Source organism: Eublepharis macularius, chromosome 9, assembly GCF_028583425.1.
Source record: "Eublepharis macularius isolate TG4126 chromosome 9, MPM_Emac_v1.0, whole genome shotgun sequence".
Lineage (NCBI taxonomy): Eukaryota > Metazoa > Chordata > Lepidosauria > Squamata > Eublepharidae > Eublepharis > Eublepharis macularius.
In genome coordinates this window covers 74,862,241-74,886,773 of record NC_072798.1, presented here as the reverse complement: position 1 = coordinate 74,886,773, position 24,533 = coordinate 74,862,241, and the positions used below count along the sequence as shown (strand labels likewise).

Genomic DNA, 24,533 nt, shown 5'->3' with positions numbered 1-24,533 from the left:
GCTTCCTGTGCATGTTCATGCATTTAAAAGGTGTCAGTGGCATTCAAGTCTATTGGGAGTATTGCCATTGATATCTGTATCTTACAATAAATGTCTAACTCCTTTTGGTGTTGACATCATTATTAACTAAACTCGTTTAACAATTAATATGACTATAGAGGGAATCACAATGTAGATGTATATGCAACATCATATTGTCAATGATGATGAAATCTAAACTCTTAAAGAAATATTATGCTAATAACTACAACCATCTCTTTACGCCCCTTGAATCTTGAACACTCGTAACGTTTGTAGAACAATTTTTTTAAAAGTTTTTGTAAGTGAAAGACAGGCTGAAATCCAAGTGTTAATGAGCATGGCTGTTTTTAAGGGCCAAAGCTAAGCACTTTTGGTCTTGCAAATTATAATGAAAGAGAGCTAAACATGGTCTGAAAGTTTCAGTTGAAATAAATGGAATGTACATAATTTTGGCTGGTTCATGCTCTAAATATAAATGCAGAAGCAGTTCTTCAAGTAGCTTCAAGACACAACTATTGCATGCTCACATGAAAATAAGAAGTATTTGGAGACTATTATGCTTCACAACTTTGCCGAAGGGAAATAGTAAGTTCTTCAGAACATTACAATGAAATCTGAAGGATGTGACTGTTATGCTGCTGCTCCAGAAAAAGTTTTATGGATGGGTACATAATAAATTTTTTTGATGGATATGACCTGTTTACCTTCTTGCGGGAAATATGTACTTCTGTGCCTTGGAGGCTATTCTGCTATCGTTTGTTGGCAAGTTTGACTGGATAGGTTGTTTACATTCGGATCTATGGATTGAAATAAGCATTGTTGTGAAGTGCTTAATTTTAATGTTTAGTATATATAAATGGGCTATGCAGAAATCTTTATTTTTTATACTTTTTATGAATGGCCTATATTTTACTCCCCCCTCCCTTTTTTTTAACCATCTGCGATCATATGTGGAAACAATTTGACCTCAGCCTTGCTGGAGGGCCCAGTTATAACATTACTCAGATAAGAGCAATTCTTTAATCAAAAAGCATTGATTTTTTAATCAGATCTTGAACAAATTCTGCTTATTTCTTTGAATTTTCTGAATTGCCACAAAAGGCATAGTCAGAACTAGTTGACCATGGAGCAGAATAAAAAACATTGACTGTGACTTAACTCTTTTTGTTTTTAAAATTATGATTTATATTACTTCCTGACTTTCAAAGTTTGGAATTTATATTGTCAGTCCTCACAGCAGCTCTGTGGTCATCACTGCCATTGTATTTATTGGAGAACTTACACTGAGAGTGACTTTCCATAAGCTGATGTCTGAGTTCATGGTTGATGTAGAAAACGGACCTGAACATCTCCTGGATTCACTATTTTCACACTGCCTGTCATTAACAATATTAATTCTAAGGCATTATGAGTAGGCAGTCTTGTCATCCAGGTTATTTTGTATCTGTCATTGACATGAGAATCTCAATGGCCCAAATTGACAGTCTTGGAACTAGAAGGTAGGAACTTTCATTCATCATGCTGCCACTGATAAAGGATTACAGGCAGGGCTTTTTTTCTGGGGAAAGAGGTGGTGGAACTCAGTGGGTTGCCCTCAGAGAAAATGGTCACATGGCTGGTGGCCCTGCCCCCTGATCTCCAGACAGAGGGGAGTTTAGATAGCCCTCCGCGCCGCTCAGCGGCGCGGAGGGCAAACTAAACTCCCCTCTGTCTGGAGATCAGGGGGCAGGGCCACCAGCCATGTGACCATTTTCAAGAGGTTCTGGAACTCCGTTCCCCCGCGTTCCCCCTGAAAAAAAGCCCTGATTACAGGTAAACCTATAAGGTGCAATTTGGATCCAGAGATCCATGGGTACAAGAATTGCGGGTCTTTCCTTTGTTCTCCTCCCCCAGCAGTCATTTTCAACCCCAGAAAAGTTGTTTCTTGTGGCTGTGGGACCCACATAGACTATAGCCATATAGTTCTGGAGACTACACTGGGGAGAAGAGTGTGAAATTGCCCATTCTTCCTTTTCTGTCATTGTAGTGCCTGAATATTAAGATATAAACTTGAAAACACCTTGCTGAACTGAAGCAGGCCTAGATCCAGTCACTGCTGGATGGGAACCCATATGTACATTGCCCTGAGTTCCGTGGTGGAAGAAAGGCAGGATATAGGGTCCCCCCCACCCCGATATTTCAATTTTTTTTGTACAGATAACACCACTGAAATCTCACTTGCTTTGTTTGCCTAGTTTCATATTTTATTTAAATAACAACCTCTAAAGCAGTTCATAACATCCTAAAACAATATAATAAAAAGAAACCATAAAATGATCCAATTAAATAAAATCACCCTATAAAACTACCAGCCAGCCATTAAATTACAAAGACCCTTCTAAAAAGCCAAGTCTTAGTCGCCCTCTGTACTGATTTGCTTAGAATATTAAATTTGCTGTGGTGTTGATTGGTAGGGGCTTTTCTTGAGCGGTATGCAAAAATTTAAATTAGAAAAGTAGTAAACCTCCCATGTAGTTAAAAACAAAAAAGCAGTCACAAAACAATCACTCCATCATAGCCTGTCCCTTTCCCAGTATAACAGAGACTAGCTTAGAAATTCTTAGCCGTTCCTTCCTGTGAAAGATGCTGCTGGAATATGATTTTTCATCTCTCGTGTGTATATTGCAGGTCTGTGTCAATATGATATGAGAGTCTTATTATAGCCGTCTGTCTGTTCCTGGCCCCTTCTGTGTCAGGTTAATCTGCTGCTTTCTGTCAATTTAAACACCGCTGTCTTTGTATATGCCATTGCCCTTACATGAACACATATATCATCAGTGGAGACACAGACTAAGATTTATTCAGGCTGCTTAAAGCCAATTTGTTCCCTCTCAAAGAGCAAATACGTTTGTTATTTTTTACATATTCCTCCTAATGTTAAGTCTTTAATATACCTATTAAAATTGTGCATTGGGTCCAGATTAAATTTCAAAGCACAACATTTCTGCTTCCCTCCCCTTCCTCTGCAGTCCACTGATTTCTGCAAATACTTAGCTTGGAAGGTAGGGAGACCCTGAGGAACAACATGAGTGGAGTAAGCAGTGGGAAGAGGGAATTGGTGGGAATTGTCAATTTAGTCTGGATCTAACCGATTATCTCTTTGCCTACAGTTTAACAGGGCTTTAAAAATCCCATCAAACAGCTTTACAGCTGAGTAAATCCCTATCCTCTTGGTCATAGGTTGCAGTAAATGCTTTCAGGAGCAATCCTAAATGGGTTACTAAGATGTAAGATGTTTCACTCCCATGAAAATGGGATGTGTCACTCCCATGAAAATGTCTAAGAATGCAGTCTTACTATAGTCAGGAGTTTAGGATTTGGCAAGCTTTCTCCAAGACTGCTGGTATCCAGAGGTTGCACAGCTTCCTCAAAGAATGGAAGGCATCGTAGTTGAGAGGTTTTTGCTATCTTATCTCCTACAGTTCATTGAAGCGTGGAGGTATTTCCTGTGCCCATCAGAAAGGCAATTGTAATCTTCAAGTGAGAAAGAGATTATTCACATTGTTATAAGACGCCAAACATCCTGATTCAAGATCCAGTGGGGAAGAGGGTCATAGTTCATGGGGTATTTCAGAAATCTCTCCCATTGCTTGTCTTCCTGCTCTTGATTGCAGTTCCCAATGCTTCCTTTCGTTAAAAAAATGAACCAAGGAACATGCAATTGTGCATCACTGTGCTGAACTGAAAATCATCATAGTAGTGGTAGTTTCTGGTCAGGGATCATTTTCTATAGAGAATGGAGAGGATTTCTGAAAAGCTCTCTCTCTCTTTGGGGACAAATTGCCCTGAGATTTTTTTTTCTTAAATAAGCATAGCTCCATACATTATGCAGTGTGCTATCTGTTTTGTTTCCTATGTCACATACATGAACAACCATCTTTAAATACCCATTTAAAAAAATCTGGTGATCCTGGTTCAATCAGAGTTGCTAGTCTCATGTACAAAGATATTTAAATATGAGAATACTTCTATGTTATCCACACATGACAATATTGCTGCAGGGAATACACAAGTCAACATGAAGCAAACATTTCCTGTGTAAGGTGTGGGGCTGTCCTCAGGTATTTCAGCGCATGGCTTTAATTAAACTGATAGAAAAAAATTGTTTGAAGCATCTGTTTTGTTTACAAACTGCAGGTAAGCGATTTCTAACAGCTTGTTTCAGTATTTGTCAGCATCTATAGTGTAAGCAGAAGTGATTTATAGAGCATGAAAGAAGATAGGTAGATGTGCAGAAATCCTTGTCTTAACAGCTTAGTCTGAAAGCTACTGATAACAGCTTTCTTTTATAGTAATATTGTTTCAGATACTCTCATTGAAGAAAAGGGCTCATAGTTTGACCTGCATGTGTAAGATACCTTATAATTGATTTTTTCACTGAATATATTCTGCTGGTTTTTAAATGTTCTGTTGCATATAGAAGATGTCTGTCAAAGGCTACGCAACTGAGAGTTTGGGGAAATTATTTTAGTTCAAAGCGGTGACCTACATTTTTTATGCCTGATTTACATTCTTGCAAATTACAAAGCTGCCCACACCTGCCGTCCTGCCCGTTACGGCGGACACTCTGAACCGTCTTGTGGGAGAAAGAGTATCTTGTGAGCTAATACCTGACTTTGAAGTTTGCCTGTGCTCTCCTCCAATGTAATATTCGGTGTTGCCTCCTCCTCCTGTGACCTTATACCTCATAGATTTAGTATTCTCCGAAGCTGACCTCAAAAAAAGGCGCAACTATGTTGAGCCATTAAGAAAAATGTGCTAGGATCCCCAGTTAGCACCTGGTTGTGGATCTACCTTTATAAAGAAGTAGTGTGAACAAGTTCCAGGGCAAAAGAGCTGACAAATATCTGACAGCTAGTCTTTCAACAGAATGTATTTTTTTTATGAACTGCTTGCTTTAAGCTTAAAAGTGGTTAGCAGAATTCCATGAAATGCTAACAAAAATCCAAAGATGAAAATCTCAAGGCACTTACTTATTACATTAAGTATAAAGACAGAACCGCCAAAGAGAACTTTATCAGCTGAATGCCAATTGAAATAGAAATTTTAGTATCCGTTACCTAAATTCAAGAGTGATGTAGTTTTTTCATACTTCTCCAATAAGGTGATCCCAGAGAGTGGGGCCTACTGCCAAGAAAGGCCCCTGTTCACGCCACAACCATTCTCAGCTGTCAAACTCATAGCACCAACACAGTTCCAGTCTGCATTGGCTTGTATGCACATATGAGGACAAACCATTTTTCAGGTTTGTAGGTCCCAGACTGTGAAGCACCTTGAATTTCAACCGTGAAGCAGATTGAGCATGCTAGCAAATCCAGATAAAAGGCAGATAACCACTTTTTTTTGACCAGTGAAGCTCCTTGAAGAGCAGCCCCACACAGAGCATATTACAGTAGTCAAGCTGGGATGTTACAAAAGCGTGCATCAGCATATAACCAGATCAGGTCTCTCTAGAAGGGACAAAAGACTATTAGCTACAAGTAAATGAAGAAGGAACTCCAAGCAACAGCTCCAACCTGCTTTTCAAAATGTAAGTCATAGCTTACACTCCTAGTTTCTGCACCTAGGGGAACAGTGGTGCCAAATCAGAGCCTTCCGGAACACAGGCATTCCTTACTAGCATTGTTTTTGTCTCATCTGGCTTATCAGGTACTGACTACAAGCCTGCAAATGAGGATATACGTAGCTTGACAAGAAGATTACCCTCCACCAGGGTACCAAATGGTTATAGTTCTTGGGTCTCTCCAGGATAATCTGTTCCTGGTCCCAACCTATATGCTGAGCTCAGCCAATAGGAAAGCTCAGTGCATGCATTGGAAATATCTTTCTGCTTGAGTCAGCTATTGTTTTATCTCCTGTGGGTTTGAAAGAGTCAGAATTGCTGATCTGAGCCCAGGGCCTCAGGTGTGTAAAACTATCTGGTCAGGTCAGGTTAACCTTGTAACTGAGACCATTCTGCATAGCCTGTAGAATATGTCTCGATCCTGTTTAAAGAAAGAAAGCTTGGCTTGTGTTGGGTCAACCCTTCTATAAATGACAGTCTCCCTTTTATGCAATGAGAGCAGAGTCAAAAGGAGATTTGTTTAAGTGACTGCCACATGGTTAATAATAATCTGTTTCTGCATGCTTGTGTGCGCACACACAAGCTGTGCATTCCCTCTTTCCAATGCTGCAGTGTACATCTCCTCCAAATACCTTTCAAATTAAAAAAACATGAGTTTTATTTCCCTGCTTTTGATAGCACATGAAACTGATAAAGCTCTACTACAAAGCATCTGACCCTGCTCCAATTCTGTATCCTAGCTTGGGGGTCTGGCTATAGCACTATTGGGGCTAGAAGGAGGACCACACAAAGCATAAGTACAGTTTGTTTTTGCAGAAATGCATCAATAGCAGTGCAGTCCTAAGGATACTTTGGTGAGAGTAAGTCCTGATGAATAAAATGGAACTTACTTCTGAGTAGGCCTGCTTATGGTTGCTCCCAAAGGCCTTACAAATTAAGCACTGATTTCTAGCTGAAGGTTTACAGAAGAACTTGACGTTCTTTCTGAAATAAATATCTTGCATAATATAAAGCCAAGGAAAGGAACAGATTGTCATGTGACAGGCAATCTGTCTAGGCTGGCAGCACAGATGTATTACTGTATATAAAGGAGGAGAAAGAGGATAATTGAAAATAGAACAGAGTTGAATATTTTCATGTGAAGGGCCACTAGTTTTACCTCCACATTTGGAACACCCTTTAACAATGGAGTTATAGTTTCAACACCTAAAACAAATCCTTTGCAGACCAGTTTGCATTCTCCTTCTCAACGTTTGAATGCGCTCCCCCCCCCCCCCCCCTGCCGCCCAATTTCTTATAAGGAGGCAGCTGAGCAGAACTGTAACACATTTCTGCTATCATGTGGTTAGAAGCCCTAAAGCAAAACCAAATGACATTACTTCAAAAGAAACAACTTCTTAGAGGGTTTGCAGTACAGACCTGCTTGGAAAGTGTGACCCAGAGGACAAATACAGTGGAAGCCTATGATTTAATCTTTTGCATTATTGATTTTTATTGATTTTATTTTTTTGCTTTTAAGTTTTATTAAGATCTCATGTTATGAGTTCCTTGCTTATTTTTGTTGTTATTATTCTCCTCCTGTTTCTCTGAAGACAGCTTGAATACACTTGGAAATTCTTTCTCAAAAATGACTACAGAGAACCCGTTTTTGTTTTTTTTAAAAAAAATTCTATCTATTATACCAATTTTTTTTTAAAAAACCAGACACGGTAACTTTTACAAGGATTGGAAATTTGTTTCTCTGTTACATTTTTCAATGCATAAAAACTGGGCATCCAGTTTTCTCCTCTTTGCTATCTCACTGCATTGAAATTGAAATAAAGGCCTTAGCTTTTCAGCACCTATGAACAGGGAAGATATAAATAAATAAGGTTTGGCCGTGTTTCCTATTTTTACTCTGCATGGCACTCGCCTACCCTGGCTTTGTGTGGCTGGGAGAAAAGGAAGTCCCACAGACTTGCAGCAACCAAGGAGGTTTGTCTGAGAGAATTCTGATTCAGGAAGGTCAGGCATCAAATTTTTAAACTCTTTCTATTTCACCTGGTTATAAGCTTGTGAATGCCCCCACTGAACTGGCATGTCCCCCCCTGCTGCACACACATTTGGTGAACTGTTAGATTGTGGATGGATTTCCTGCGAGATGCTACCTAAATTTTCAGTTACTTTTATAGGACAGTTGTCCCACTCCCCATTTTTTTCTATTTTTAGCTTTTATTGATTTACTCTTTAATTCTACCATTGATCTGTGATGGGGTATGATGCTTCTGGGGTCTTTGGACAAAGAGTACTTTAAAAAACAAACAAATTAGAGAATGACTGTGGTGCTGTCCAATAGCTTTCAGCTTTAATACAGTCCCGTCATTAAGAATAGCATTATTTGTAGTTGTCCTTGGCTCTTACCCAGTAGCCAATTGAGTGCCATCCGACCTGGGGGTCCTGTCTTCCAGCACTATATCTTTTTTTCATTTTGGGTTGTCTCATCATAGGGTTTTCAAGGTTAGTAGTTAGCAGAAGTGGTTTACCATTGCCTTCTTCTGCTTCGCAGTACTAACCAGGGTTAGTTGAAGTGACACTGCCATTGCCTGTGAATAATCCTCTGCCAGTGTCACCTTCCACTACTGCTGCTGCCCAGTAGCTAACCTTCAAGAATTCTTCTGCCTCCATCACCATTGGAACATTCAGTTCGCTTCTGCTGATGTGACCGTTGATTCCTGAAGGAGGTGGATGCCTCTTAGTCTGGTGTCTCAGCTCTGACCATTCCACCTCGAGTTACTCTTCCAGGAGTTAGACTCTTGACCAAGCCTGTGCTCCTGACAGTGTTGCTGTCCACTTCACTGACACTCAAACCCCCTCACTGCGTTAAGGTGTGCATCCAAGAGGGGTGTGTGTATCCAAGGTGCTACACTACCCAAATCTTACTCTACAAGCATGAAGTTATTTCCAATAATACTTATATGGCTGGTTAAAGAGACACATAGAAACAATAGATATGTGTATTAATATCTATGGATTACATTTTTTGCTGTTGGAAACCATACAGCCAGAGTTGCTTCAAAATATCCTGTCACCCTCAGCAAGGTACATCCATCCTTCTATGGGCCCATGTTGCTGCCAGCCAGTGGCTCAGCTTGGGCCCAGCCAGTGTGCATTGTGGGCCAAGGAATGAATACCAGTCACTGGCTGTGCTGCTAATGGCTGGAGGCCAGGTGCATTGGCCCCTTCTCATTATAATGTGCATAGCTTGGCCAGAGAAGTGGCCCTTAGTGTCACACAGGGGTGCTTTTGTAGCAACTGTAATGTGTAAACTTGCCTTTAGAAACCTTCAAGGTCTAGTATTAATCCCTCCGTCTTTCCAGACACAATATCTTGCAGTTGGTTTACAGTTTTTAAAATTACTGTCAAACATTTTGTCCAGATTATGATGCAGAAAGGAGCATAGCTACTGCTGTGGTTCAGAAAAAGGGACAATGTGAGAAATGGGTAAAAAGGGGTTGACGTTGGATGCTATGCTATCCTACTATGGACCATTTTTTTTAGTTCCTTTGGTACAGTTTGGCCACTAAGCACTAATTTGTGTTGGTACTTAAGATATTAATTATATTTCTCCTGTCTTCTCAAAGGCCCCAAGTAGTTTAAACAAATACGCCAAAGTCATAAAAAGTTATATTTCAAAAACCAGTCACCCTTACTGTTATTCGTGATGTCTTTTTTTCCAAAACAACTTGCTATAGAAACAAACCCTCATCTTCAGTGAAGAATCACACACAAACCAGTAAAAAGCTCTGTGAAAAAAAAATGTATCACACTTTTTTCTAAAAGCCAATAATAATAATGGCTCCCTCTTGACCCGTTTGGGCATGTTGTTCCATAAGGTTAGAGCCAGGGCTTTTTTTCAGGGGGAACGCGGGGGAATGGAGTTCCGGAACCTCTTAAAAATGGTCACATAGCTGGTGGCCCTGCCCCCTGATCTCCAGACAGAGGGGAGTTTAGATTGCCCTCCGTACTGCTGAGTGGCACAGAGGGAAATCTAAACTCCCCTCTGTCTGGAGATCAGGGGGCGGGGCCACCAGCCATGTGACCATTTTCTCTGAGGGCAACCCACTGAGTTCCACCACCTCTTTTCCCAGAAAAAAAGCCCTGGTTAGAGCTGCAGCCCAAGCTTATGTAGAGTCAGTGCTTGTTAATGGAAAATCAAAGCCAATTAGGATTTCATGCCACCTGTCAGGGTGGAAGCTAAAAGTGGTTTGAATTTTTGGTCTGAGGGAAAGTAGAAGAGAAACAGTTTTGAAAGTGGCCAGAGATGGTGAAACAGTGTATGTTCTGGAACAGGCTAGTGCAAGGGAAATTTGGGAGGCCAAAAATGTGTATTGTTCCCATGGGAACTGAAACTGGTTTAGGACTAAATCATTGTCTGTTTTGTGTATCCTCGTCTTCCTTTCTCAGCCTTCTCGAAAACACCCCAAATTCCCCCCGGAGCCTTGTAAATCTGTACCTAAATTCTTTGGCTTTACCTGTTCAGCACTCTCTCTAATTTATCTATTTTTGGCATGTACTGCTTCAGATTCCAGGCAAAGCTTATAAAGCAAGGCTGCTAAGTAAGTGATAGACAACTAAATTTATATGTAACACCTGATTAAAAGTGCAGGATTTTGATTCCTTTGATTTTCAGGCACTTTGTTTTCCTGCTTTTAAAAAAAAGACTAAAAGGAGACAGTCATGATATTCTAGAAATGTGGCAGCTTTAATATTTTTCTGTGGCTGTTTTGTGTTGGGTCTAGCTTGAATTTGATTAATTATACAGCGTTCTTGTATACGTATGTTTTTCTAAAGGATAATACATTATCAATGCGGACCTTTAGCACCCTCATTTTAAAAACATTCCTCTAAAAATACAAAGCACAACTCAGCCAAATAGCTTTTATTTGCAAACTGCAACTTTTCCAGATATTAACTATTAATTCAGGATAATGATTTCCATACATGCAGGTGATAGCAGAGTTTATTGGCCACTTTTTTTCAGCAGCTCACACTGAACAATCAAAAACTGGGGCAGTAAATGCTGCAAACTTTAGTGGTTTTTCCCGAGAATAAGTCCCATTGAATAACATGGGACTTACTTCTGAGTAGAAGAACTCTTCCATGGGATCCAGCCCATTATGTGTGTTTTCACTTGACATGATTCTGTTTGCAGAATCTGTTGTTGGTAATCAGGACTTTTTTTCTGGGAAAAGAGGTGGTGGAACTCAGTGGGTTGCCCTCAGAGGAAATGGTCACATGGCTGGTGGCCACACCCCCTGATCTCCAGACAGAGGGGAGTTTAGATTGCCCTCTGTGCCACTCAGCAGTGCGGAGGGCAATCTAGACTCCCCTCTGTCTGGAGATCAGGGGGCGGGGCCACCAGCCATGTGACCATTTTCAAGAGGTTCCGGAACTCCGTTCCACTGCATTCCAGCTGAAAAAAGCCCTGTTGGTAATAATTAGGAGTTATTGGACCTGCTTTCTCTAGCAGATGCAGGCATCAGGAGTGCTTGTCCGAGGGAAGAGTGGACAAGCGTCCGTGGCTTAACATGGTAGCCCAAGGATTATGAGTCTCAAAGCAAGTGATGTGAGGCTGTTTCTCTTATCTCTTTAAATCACAAGTAGGCAATCCATTCTGTACCAAATGTATGCTGAAACAAAACATGTGTAGGAGTTGGAGGTATTCAAAAATCCACAGATTATATCATATGGTTTAATTCAGCATTTGTGGACAGGCAGCTGCCCATGTGAATTAAAGCCATTAAATGCATTGGATTGAACCCAACCAGTTTTTCTGCTAATAATAAAAGTAGGAGAGGGTTCATTTGGCCACCCAAAAAAACTATGCTTGGAGTCATGGACCTGCATGAATGGAAGGCATGTTAGATGGGGGCTGAAGTAAGGAGGGAATTAGGTGAGCCAGTGTGAAAAAGCTGGCTGGAACCAACCCCATGTGTGTTTGAAATGATGTTGGCCAATGCAAATGAGAGCCAGTGTGGTGTAGCGGCTAGACCGATTGACTAAGATCTGGGAGATCCCGGTTCAGTTCCCTGCTCTGCCATGGAAGCTCACTGGGTGACCTTGAGCCAGCAACAAAGACTCTCAGCCTAACATACATCACAGGGTTTGTTGCGAGGAAAAATGGAGGAGAAGAGAATGATGTAAGCCACATTGGGTCCCCATTGGGGAGAAATCTGGGGTATGAATAAAGAATTAAAAAAATAAAACTGTTCTGTCAGGTGTTAGATCTGTCAGGTTCCCTTCTTATGTATGTGAACCAGTGCTTGGTATTGCAGGCAATTAAAGAATATGTAGTATGTTTTCTATTTACAGGGAGTTTTGAGCATAAGAGCACTTCAACCCCCCTCCCCCCACTCACTAATTGCTATCATCTATTTCAGTTTTGTGGTATCTCATTCTCCTGCATGACTGAATGTGACTCAGTACTGCATATGAAATTTCACCTTTTGCCTGCCTTGAATTAAGTTTCCTCCTCCTGATTTTTAGCTGCCATTTCTGGAACTTGACCATTGCCTGCCCTGAACTGCACCTCTGGCCCCATCAGGCAAACTGCAAGCTACACAGCTTGGTATGGCCTCCACCAGACCTTGCTTACCATCACATAAAACATTAGGTGGGATATGTTTTTAGCCTGTTATAGATGAACTACAGCAGAAAAATTGTTTCTGCCTTTCTATGAATGTCCCAGATGGAAAAGAATATTGTTAAAATGTAGCTCAGTAGAACTATAGTTCAACCTTTTTGTACGGGAAGAATGTACGTAAATGATAGGTGAAATATTAGCCCTTTTGTTGTGCCTCTTAAAAGACTTCCATAGATGTTCCAGCTGTTGTTTTTACCATTGCACATGGAAGAGCAACATATGTGTGGTGCTCATTTGGCCTTGACAAAAGCCAAGAAAACAGCTGAGGAAGCTATAGTTAAAAAGGAATGTGCAGGGCGGTCTCTTAATTATTATTGAGTTCCACAATAAGGGGACTGGAAGGTCAAGGAGGTGAAAATGAAGAGCCCTGTACAGAACCTGTTCACTCTTCAGCCTTTCTAGTTCAGCCTCAACTAGCAGAGTCGTGACAGCTGCTAAAATTGGGAGGCGAGGTGTGTTAAAAGTTGATATTTTTAATTGTAAAGGAGAGGACCAAGGACCAAGCTGCTGATGACACAGAGTCATATATAGCTTGTCCCCAGTTATTATTTTCTCCTGACAAAATACAGTATGGAGGCTGCAAGCTAAATCAGATGACACAAAAATGTGGGGGAGGGGACAGGTGCTTCATCTCATGCTATGTGTCCACTAAAAAGTGGCTCTTTGCTTGTTTTTGTCCCACGATACCCATAATCCCTTGTAAGGGGCAAGAAAATGTCATTAGGGCGAAAAATAAGATCCTTCTCGCTTACTTGTCTCTGGTCTTCTACTCTGCTTTGCAGTCTCTGAAGAAATGTGGTGTGCAGATTCCATATGACTGAGAGATGCATGTAGTTTGGGCCGAGTATTTCTTTAATTATTTATGCTGCCTGGTAGTATCCTTTGGCTGTGCACTTTCCTGATTGTTGCTTGCTTTGGCTAAACGATACCATCTTTAGTGAGTCTGTCAATGGACCGTATGATATGTTTGTGGTCCTTTTGGCCTTTAGTGAAGTCCTATATGTGCTCATAAATTGCATAATATTAGTTGCACAGTTCTTTCTTGTTATTTATTTGCAGCTTTACCCAGCAGATCACAAGGATCCCATCTGGTTTTGATTAAAGTTGGCAAGAGCCTCGTTCAACCATTACCCCATCTTCATGGAATTCTGTTTTTTTTACCTAAAATAAATTTTCATTTACAGAATACTGAAAAGATTAATCTTGCTCTATTAAAAATTGTTTCATCATCAGTTTGGAATCTTGGAAGGACATTGCTCACTTGAAATCTTTGGAGAAAAGCTATAGTTTTATTCAGGTGTTTTGAACATAATGTTTTTCTTTATATGTAACAAAATAATTTCTAAATTACTCTAATAAAGTTCATTTACATTCCTTTTCTATTTACAGTGAGCGTTTTTTTCTAAAACTGAATCGAAATGGCTTGCCAAAATGCCCAGAGAAGCCGGAAAGACATTGTTCTCTCTTTGTGGTGAGTCCTTTCATGTTTTAATTAGTTTTGTAAAAATGAAGTGTGGATTAGGATAACCCAGAGCCACTTTAGTGCAGTGGTTAGAGAGTTAGACTAGAATCTGAGAGCAGAACTACAAGTGACAAAAGGCACAGGTTGGACACTTGTCAGCTTCCCTCAAGTTTTGATGGGAAATGTAGGCATCCTAGTCTTGCAGCTTGGCTCTCTGACTGCTGTCCAATGGACTTTTCAACTGTCACTTGTCCAACATTCCGCCAAGCTGCCTGCATTTCCCATCAAAACTTGAGGGAAGCTGGCAAGTGTCCAACCTGTGCCTCTTGTCACTTGTAGTTCCGCTCTGAGAGACCTAAGTTCAACTCCCTGCTCTGCCATGGAAGCTCGCTGGGTGAGCTCTTGCCAGTCACATTCTCTCAGCCTAACCTACCTCACAAGGTTGTTGTGAGGATAAAATGGAGGAGAGCAGAATGATGTTCGCCACCTTGGGTCCCCATTGTGGAGAAAGGTGGGATATAAATTAAGTAAGCAAATAAATAAATAAACAAATCCAGTCACCAAAGTAATGCACAAGGTATAGCAAATGATTAGACACTAATATCCAAGATATTAGTGTCTAATCATTTGCCACCAGCCATGTGACCATTATCTCCGAGGGCAACCCCCTGAGTTCCACCACCTCTTTTCCCAGAAAAAAAGCCCTGATTGTGCACATATGATGGAACAGAATACAGTCAAAGTCTTGTACAAAACCTCACTGTAAATTTTCTACTGTAAGCATAAGCTGTTCACATTTTTTTCAAGTGGGTACTATATTAAAGTTCTCCTTTAACTGTTTGTTTGATTTGTTTGTTCAAAATCAAAGACATAAAATTACCACATGTTAATTGTGGACTGCTCTTATTCTCTGCAGGATTTAGGAACCAGTGAACTCAGGAAGGACATCTATATCACTGTGCATATTATACGCATAGGTATGCAAACTGGTTTCCCAAAACCTTTCAATTAGAAGATATTAGGTAAACAAAGAATGACAGGCAAAATGTTTTAGTTAGCCTTGTGTGAGAACCTCTGGGTATCTGCTTCAAACTAGTTTTAGATCCAGCTGTGTCAGACTGCTTGTCGTGAGGTAAAACTGTTTCACCCTGCAAATGTTAGATCACATGAGTTATTGCCGCCTCATAGAAAACTACATGTTCTAATCTAGCCTTCTCCCAGCCCTGTTAAACTTCTATAGGTAAGGATTCCTTTCCTCCACAGGAGAACATTCAGACATACAACCTCCATCTCCAATCTGAGGCAGTACCGTCCAAAAACTGGCTTTTCCACATTACAAGTTGTCTAGTCTGTGTTGTGGAATAGAAGAGGAAACCGTTGCTAATTGTACCTACATCACCTTAAAATGACAATTAAAAGTCCCTTGCAGATGCTGTCTCTGATTTTTCTACACAGATGTATGTGCCTAGTGGCAGAGATTGCATACTTGAATGTTCCTTGTAAATGTGAAAAAATGTATCGGTTTGTATTTTGACATGCACACATTTACGAAATAATATGTGAAGCAGCCCTTATGCGATGCTCAGGAGGCAAGTTTTTGAGGAAAGGAGAACAGACAAAAGCCAAACTTATTCAGAGACAAGTCTATTGCTGTGAAGAGTCTCTGGATTTCGCACCCCCCCCCCTTACAGAGACCTTTTATGCTTGCTTTGGTCTATGAATAATTAGTTCCTAAAACTTGTTTTATCCTTTTGTACTAACATCAGTTTTTCTTGCGTTATGAGAGCACTAATGTAGTAAAACGTTTGTCCTGGCCTAGCTTGTTTTTACCTATGGCTAACAGTTTTCTACATGAATCTGTTTTAATCCAAAAACAATGTTGTGGTAGTACAGGAGGGAAGAGTGATTAAGCTCCTTATTTTGAGAAGCTGTCACATAGGCTGCCTTGAAGTAAATGAAATAATTCTCACTTGTCATATGTGGTGATCCGCTCTCTCTTACACCCCTCCACACAAACCACCACACACACACGTTTACTTAATTTGCCCTTTAAAGGTATAATAGCACCTTAGTCGTCAATATGCAAGTGATACCCAGCTCTATTTTTTGTGCTCAATTCAGTCAGATAAAATGGTGTGCGAAGGTGGCAATGTGATAGATACTGGTGAATAAACTGCAACTCAATCCAGATAAAACTGTTTTGATGTTGGTTGATAATGAGGCCAATTGAGTAGTTGCCTGTTCTAAACAAGCTGCAGATATGTAACTTGGAGGTGCTTTTAAATTCAGGGCTACAGATGGAGGTGCAGATCTGCTCTATAGCATTTAGCAACTTGAGCCAGCTTTGGCAGCCTTTCCTCAAGAAGGGTGATTTGGCCACAGTTATTTATGGTCTTATTACATCCAGGTTGGACTGTTGCAATATACTCTATGCGGAGCTTTTGAAGACTTCTCTGAAGTTTCAGCTGGTTCAAAATGTAGTGGCTAGGTGCTACCTGGTTTAAATTTCAGAGACAGTTGCTTACTAATTATCAAAGCTCTAGGTCGGCTGCAGGTTCACTTCCAAGCCCAACCAAATCAAAGCGCTTGTTAAAGAGTTTGCTGTGTACAACGAGGGTACCTGGAGGAACACTTTGTCACATATGAGCCTGCCTGAAAATTAAATCTCCTTACTACACACTGTTGTTCATTCCACAAATGCTCCAGTTGCAAGGTCTGCCCCCAGTGCGGCTGTCCATGTGAATGTATAACTTCTGTTTTTATGGGTTCTCTGGGGCTTAGGAAGCAAACTTTCACACAATTTTAAGTTAAGCCTTTTTTAAAAAAACCTTTTAACAATTAATACAACTACCTTTTCTTTAAGTAAACTCATAAGTGCAACCATACAGAAACTTTAAACCAACGTCTTCAAAAAGGTAAAAAACTTCAGCTCGTCTGATTCCATCAAGTGAGAGTCCTTTTTGACAGTCCTTCTAATTTGAAGCAACTGGAGTCCAAGCTTCTGTCCTCTTCTTGGGGAATTACAGCCCTGCAAAAATAATACAATCCCAGTAACACCAACCAAACACAATGTCAGACTGTGGCTAAATAATGTCCTTCTCACAGATTCCCTTTTACAAGCAAACAAGAGTCCATTGTTTGAGTAAGGAAACTTTACTGTAGAAATGGTTCATTATAGTCCACTGTCCTGAATAGGAGACTCAGGATGGTACAAGATCATTGTTACCAATGAAGAGCAAAGCATGAGGTACAAGGTAACAGTTCCCAGCTGCACCAGCCTCCCCCCATAGTTCTCAAAACAATATCTTTCAGTCTCAGGAAAGTTGCTCTCTCTCAAGGCCAATCCTTGGTGGAACGGTGTTAGACATAACAATCTCGCATGATGAGAAGTCGGCCTGGGAACTGGTGCACCTGTGGGAAAACACTTAAGCACTAGAAGCATTAGAAAATGGAGTCAGTACAGTTTACATATATACTGGACCTGACATTCTGCCCCCCTTAAAACAAACTTCCCCCCGGCTTGTATGGGTAGCGAGTATGAAACGCTTTGGTTAACCTAGGAGCATGAACATGTACAGAGTTCACCCACTCATCATAACCAGAATCAAAGTCTTTCCACCTAATGAGGTAAAAAAGTTGGTTACGTTTGAATTTAGAGTCCAGAATTTGTTGTACTTCATAGTGTATTTGATCATCTATCAAAGTTGGGATGGGTGGAGCTTTGACGTGCCATTTGTCATCAGTTGGGGCTCTTTTTAAGAGACTGATGTGGAACGTATCATGTACATGGCGCAAATTTTTGGGTAAACTTACTGCAACAGTCACTTTGTTGATTACTTTGCGCACAGGAAAAGGTCCGAGAAATTTTAGTGCTAGTTTGCGGCTGGTTTGGGCCAGTTTCAAATTCTTGGTAGAAATGTAGACATGATCTCCAGGATGTAAATCCCAATTGGCCGCACGATGGCGATCTGCGTATTTTTTATAATCCTGCTTGGCTTTCTCGAGGTGTTGTTTTATAAGAGTCCATTGGTGAGCGGCCTCTCCCCACCATGAAGACACATCTGGCGAATTAGGGGAATGAAGAGGGGGAGCGTCCAGCGGGAAAGGGTTGAAGTGAGCTCCATATACGACTTTGAAAGGGGCCTCCCCAGTGGAAGCATGTACACTGTTGTTGTATGAGAATTCAGCAAGAGGGAGAAGGTCCACCCAGTTATCTTGTTGGAAATTAATGTAGCAACGAAGGAATTGTTCTAAGATCTGATTAGTTTTTTCGGATTGTCCGTCGGTTTGTGGGTGGTGGCTTGAGCTGATTCCTTGTTCAATATTCAACATTTGTAAAAGCTCCCGCCAGAAGTTGGCAACGAACTGTCCGCCGCGATCCGAAATCACCTTGGACGGAAAAGAATGTAATTTTACGATGTGTTTCAAAAATAAATCCGCCAATTTTCGAGCAGTGGGCACAGCAGTACATGGAATAAAATGTGCTTGCTTGGAGAACAGATCTACCACTACTAAAATGCAATTATGCCCCTTTGAATTGGGTAAATCAGTGATAAAGTCCATTGATATTATTTCCCAAGGTCGGTTAGGTGTTTCTAATGGTTGTAGGAGACCCGGAGGTTTCCCTTTCCTAGTTTTGGCGCTGAGGCAAATGGGGCAGGAACCAACATATTGAGAAATGTCTTTGCGCATGCCCGGCCACCAGAATTGCCGTTGTATTAAATGTAACGTTTTTAGGTATCCATAATGACCGGCCGTGGGGGCATCGTGACATCGTTGCAAGACCTCCCGCCTGAGGCTGTTAGGAACATAAAATTTGGTTCCGGCAAGCCAATCCCCTTGTGGGGATTGAATCAGTTTAGATTTGGGTGCTTTACCCCCCTCCTTTTCTACTTCTGCTTTAAGTTTCGTTTTCCACTCTTGGCTGTGCGGGAGGGGCTGGCTTGTTCGGCTGCGGGTAGTCACCACGCCTCCCAATTGCGTAGGTGAGAAGACTGTGTCTATAGTCTCCTCCCTTTTGCTTTTGTGTTGGGGCATGCGCGATAGTGCGTCTGCAAGAAAGTTAGTTTTGCCCGGTAGGTAATTTAAAGTGAAATTAAATTTGGAAAAGAATTCCGCCCATCGCAATTGTTTGGCATTTAGTCTGCGAGGGCTGCGAAGGGCTTCCAGGTTTTTATGATCAGTCCAAACTTCAAACGGGTGCCTCGCTCCTTCTAGCCAATGCCGCCAGTTAGTGAGAGCCGCCTTGACAGCGAAGGCCTCCTTCTCCCATACATTCCAATTCCTCTCAGCCTCAGAGAATTTCCTTGATAGGAATGCACAAGGCCGTAGCCTTTCGTCCTCCCCCTTCTGCAATAATACCGCTCCAATGGCTGTATCGCTGGCATCGACCTGCACTACGAAAGGGCAGTTTTCGTTGGGGTGGGAGAGGACGGGTTCTGTAATGAATTGCTTTTTCAGGCATTCAAAGGCTGTTTGGCAATCGGATGTCCATGGTATTCGGGAGGAGGGTTTCTTTGCTTGGTCCCCTTTATTTTTGGTTCTTAAAAGTTCGGTTAGGGGGAGCGTGATCTGCGCGAAATTTGCAATAAAGTCTCTGTAAAAGTTGGCAAAACCTAGGAAGGACTGCAGTTCTTTATGGGTGGTGGGAGTTTGCCATTCTTGGATCGCTTGTATTTTAGATGGATCCATTTTCAAACCCTCTGAGGAAATACAGTAACCAAGGTAGGTGAGCTCGGTTTTATGGAATTCACATTTGGACAGCTTGATGGGCAGCTTATTTTTCATTAATGTAGCCAGTACTTTTTGTACCAGTTGAATGTGGTCTTCCTCGGTGTCTGAGTAAATTAACACATCATCAAGGTACACCACAACACCTTTATAGAGGAATTCATGCAAGACTTCATTTATCATGGACATGAAAACGGAAGGGGCTCCCGCCAAACCAAACGGCATAACTAGATACTCAAACTGTCCGAGGGGCGTGTTAAATGCAGTTTTCCATTCATCCCCTGCTTTGATACGAACGTGGAAGTAAGCATCTTTTAAATCTAATTTCGTAAAGATCTTACCTTGGGCCACGACGTTGAGGAGGTCTCGGATGAGCGGGATGGGATAGGCGTTGTTGGTTGACACCGCATTAAGTCCTCTAAAGTCCGTGCATAGCCGGAGTCCCCCATCTTTTTTCTTTACGAAGAGGACGGGAGCCGCATGGGGACTATTGGCTGGGCGGATGAATCCCCTCTGGAGGTTGGTGTCGATGAAGTTTCTGAGTTCCTCCCGTTCATGGGGATTCATAGGGTAGAGTCGGCCTTTGGGCAGTGAGGCCCCTGGTAATATTTCGACCGCGCAGTCGGTTCTTCTGTGCGGGGGTAAGGTATCAGCTTCTTTTTCGGAGAAGGCGTTCAAGAAAGGCCAATAATATTCGGGTATTTGTTTTATATCCTCCCTGGTGAGCAGAGCCTTTTCGGTGCTCGAGGGATCCCTGCCCCAATTTTGGTCCCATCGGTGGGTTTTACAGTTGGCGTGGTTGAAGGTGACGCACCCTTCAGCCCAATTTATGTGGGGGTTGTGATCACAAAGCCACTTGCTGCCTACAATTAACGGGTATTTGGCAGTAGAGCTGATGACGAAAGATCTTTTCTCCCAGTGTTGGCCCATGCCCGTAACTACTGGAATTGTTTCCGTGGTAACCGGGTTCATGTTAGTGCCATCCATTTGTTCAAAAATCACCGGGTTTTGCAATTCGCGGACTGGTAAAACCAGTCCATTGACTAGGGCTGGGGCGATGATGTCTCTTGAACAGCCCGAGTCGATGAGAGCTTGTACACGGATGTGCATCTTCCTCTCCGGGTTAAGCAAAGTCACAGGCATGAATAATATGGACCCAGGCGGCCGGTCCCGCGTAGGGACTGGTTTGGGGTGGATCTGTCGTTTGGGCCCTTTTACGACAGATTTATTTCGTTTCCCGACTGAGGGCTTTCTGGATTCCCCTCTACATTTGGGGAAGCGGGGTCGTATTCCATGATTTCTTCCGCCTCTAACCCTCTGTCTGAGGCAGGTCGCAGGGGAGCGCCGCGCCCTCTGCCCGTTCTGGGAGCCGGTGTCGGACGTTGGAATGGAGGAAATGGAGGAAATGGGGTAGGGGTTGGACGTCGTAATTGGAGTGGAGGTCTTTGCACAGGCCAGTAGGGGCATTGTGCTGCAAAGTGACCGGCTTGTCCACATTTCAAACACAACCCTTGCTGCCATCTAGCATCTCTCGCTCCGCGAGTTGCGTACCCAACACCCCGTCCTCCCTTCTGTAGAGTCAGAGGGCGTCTTTGTCCCGTTTGCTGTTGTTGTTCGACCAAGCGGACTTCCAAAATGCGATTTTCAACTTCGCACGCGAGTTGGATCCAGCCCAATAGAGTAGGCGGGTTGTCCTGCATAAGGGCTCTATCTAGAAGCCTCGGGTTCAGCCCTTGCTTGAACAGAATGATTTTGGTGGATTCCTCACACCTAGGGCATTTAGCAGCTAGTTGTCGGAATTTTGTAACATAGTCTCTTGCCGACATGCTGCCTTGTCTAATGGCTTGCAATTCTGTTCGGGCTCTAGTTTCCTCTAAGGTGTCTTCGTATTGTGCTCGAATAGCATCCACCAACCCCTGGAGAGTATTAAGTTCCGGGGCCCCAATATTGTACAGTCCTACATACCAGTCTGCTGCCTTGCCTTGTAGACGAGAACCGAGATGCTCAATTTGGCTGGCCTCGGAACCAAAGAGGTGTCCCCACCGGTTGAAGAATTGTACCACCTGCACTAAGAAAAATCCCAGTTTGGAGGGATCCCCGTCAAAAGTAGCTTCTAGTTTCACCCAGCCCATGGGAAGGTCTTGTCTCGGAGCTGGTGCTGGGTAAAAGTCCCTCGGAACCATCAAGGGCCCTTGCGGCACAAGGATGGGTTGTTGGGGCCAAGGTTGTGGTAGCGGTCCCGGCTGTACTGGCGGCGGTAGCCCCGGCTGGGCTGGTGGCGGCGGCACTGGCTGTGCAGGCGGCGGTAACACCGGTTGGGCTGGCAGCAGTGGTCTTGGTTGGGTTGGTGGTGGTAGTAACGGCCGGGCTGGAGGCGGCAACCGCGGCCGGGCTGGTGGTGGCAACACCGGAGGCGTCGGCAGTAGCGGTTGAGGCGGAGGTGGCCGTAGAGGTTGAGCCATGATCGGCCGCTGAGGGGCGGGTCGGCGGGGTCGTAGTGGTATAGGCCCCACCGGTTGATTAGGAGGTGGTAATATTGGTTGGTCTAGAAGCAAACGTACCGGCTGCTGTAAAGGTATTAGTTGCGGTCGAAGCGGGAGGGGCTGCAGCGGCGAAGGCCTGATGGGTGTTGGACCGCGCGGGCTTACCCCTCTCGGCGTTATTACTCTGGGAAGTAGGGGCTGTTCCTGTGGCCCTGGTAGACCTTCCCTTGGGATTTGCTGAATGGGAACAACTTCGGGCGGTTGGTGTGGCGATCCTTCCCTTGGAGGAGCCGGAGGCTCTTCTGACTGATCCGGCCGGACCGTTATTGGGGAAGCTGGAGGGGGTATCACCGGCGACATGGTCGGACGGGTTGGCCCTTCCTCAACGTCTCTAGGCACTTCAGCTGGAGTATCCCCGGGAGGTGGATCTCTGTCCCGTCCAGGGGGTTCCGTTGGAGCTTCTCCAGGCAGCTCAACTGGAGTATCCCCGGGAGGTGGAACTTCATCCAGCCTCGGGAGTTCCAAGGGAGTTTTTCCCGGATCTTCAGGATAGGTTTCCTCCTCTCCTTCCAATCGGGGAGGATCGATAGGGCCCTCGACAATGATGCGGGATCCTTCTTCACTCTCAGCCGGGTAACTGGAGTGCGGCGGCTGCCACGGGACGGTATCCCTCATATGGGGGATAACGCTTTGTAGTGTTGCTATTTGTACTGCCATTTCCTCAGGTGATGGTCTTTCGCCTGCTACCATCACCGAGAGTAGATGTATGGCATGAGCTAGGCTGTCCTCCATATCGATCAATCTAGCTTCCAGCTGTTGGACTCGACTTGGGCCCGATTGGCCCATCGTAGCACCTCCTGCGGCGGCGGCTACCGGGGAAAACGGCCCCCAGGGTGGAGGGTCTCCCTGCTCGTCTTGCGATCTCGCTGCTAGAATTCCTTTGGCTAGGCCCGTCACTGCCGAAATGCCGGAATCTACAGCAAGGGTGCGATTTTGCATCTGCACCCAACTTGATTCAGGAACCTCCTGTGGCTCCTTCCACTGAGCAAGTTCCGAATAATCCCAACTTAGGACGCCGCGGCGGGACGTATCCCATTCCATGTGCTCGGTCGTTCTATTCCAAAACAGCCACGGTTGGCTGCTGTCAATCTCAGGGACTGTCTCTAGGCTCCGGCGCCCGTCCATGGATAATTGTTGGTGCACCCCACTGGCCCTGCGCTCCCTCGTTTCTCGGGGTCTGGGTCCCCACTCCGACGGTGTGGGTAACGAGAACAAGGGGAGGGTGGTGGCCGTCGGCCTTTCCCCTCCACGGCCGAGATCGATGAGAGGCGGGGTAGTAGTTGAAGCTCCGTTCCCCGTTGGCACAGGCTCCTGGGGTTGCACTGGTTGTTCGTCGGGAGGCGCATACGGATCAAACAAAGGATCCCTGTCCGGGACTGCCTTGGATTCCGCTGGGCCCGACTCAGGCATGATTGGTAACAAAATGTCAGACTGTGGCTAAATAATGTCCTTCTCACAGATTCCCTTTTACAAGCAAACAAGAGTCCATTGTTTGAGTAAGGAAACTTTACAGTAGAAATGGTTCATTATAGTCCACTGTCCTGAATAGGAGACTCAGGATGGTACAAGATCATTGTTACCAATGAAGAGCAAAGCATGAGGTACAAGGTAACAGTTCCCAGCTGCACCAGCCTCCCCCCATAGTTCTCAAAACAATATCTTTCAGTCTCAGGAAAGTTGCTCTCTCTCAAGGCCAATCCTTGGTGGAACGGTGTTAGACATAACAATCTCGCATGATGAGAAGTCGGCCTGGGAACTGGTGCACCTGTGGGAAAACACTTAAGCACTAGAAGCATTAGAAAATGGAGTCAGTACAGTTTACATATATACTGGACCTGACACACAATACACAAACACCACTTTTAGTCCTATTGGCAACATACAACATTTCTGATTACCTTATTTAAGGTGATAAGAGCATATTAATTATTATTAAGCTCCTCAGCAACCAGCTGCTTCTTTAGCTGCCGGGCTCTAGCTACTGACTCCTCCCTAGTGGGGTCAACCAATACCTCATAGGGATTACAAATGCATATGCCAGGAGCATTAGGTACAGAATTGCATCCATAGTTTGAGCATCATTGGAGATAGAAGGGGTAACTTCCTAGACCTGTAGGGCTTGGCAGGTTAATGCAATATTATAATCTGCCTGTGCCTTGTGAGGTTAATTCAGCCCCGCCCCCCTGCCATTACAAGATGACAACTGGCTATGGATGTTTGTGGATCCTGATAGTTCAATTCAACATGTTGTGTGACAGTATTGTAACACACAATAGGCAAAACTGGAAGGAAGGGGGAAGTCTTCCAAACCCTTGCAGTCCAATGTCAAGACTTCCCTTTAAGTTCTTCACAAAACCGGGATCCTCGTGAACGTCTTTTATGAGATGATTGTAAGAAGTCTCTTGCTACAAGGGTGAAAAATTGAATCTTCTGTGGCTGCAGATTAACATTCTAGAAATGCTACCAATGAATTTTAAACTGAAGCCTTAGTAT

The 24,533-nt window shown here is 43.4% G+C and overlaps 1 protein-coding gene across 1 annotated transcript in view; it reads left to right on the top strand.

Moving 5' to 3' along the window:
* The window catches only part of DOCK4 (dedicator of cytokinesis 4), a 336,163-nt gene that overhangs the window by 165,170 nt on the left and 146,460 nt on the right, over positions 1-24,533 (top strand). Inside the window, exons 9-10 of the mRNA XM_054987847.1 lie at positions 13,695-13,776; positions 14,684-14,744. Coding sequence (XP_054843822.1) covers positions 13,695-13,776; positions 14,684-14,744 — 143 coding nt within the window. The remainder of the gene's footprint in view (positions 1-13,694; positions 13,777-14,683; positions 14,745-24,533) is intronic.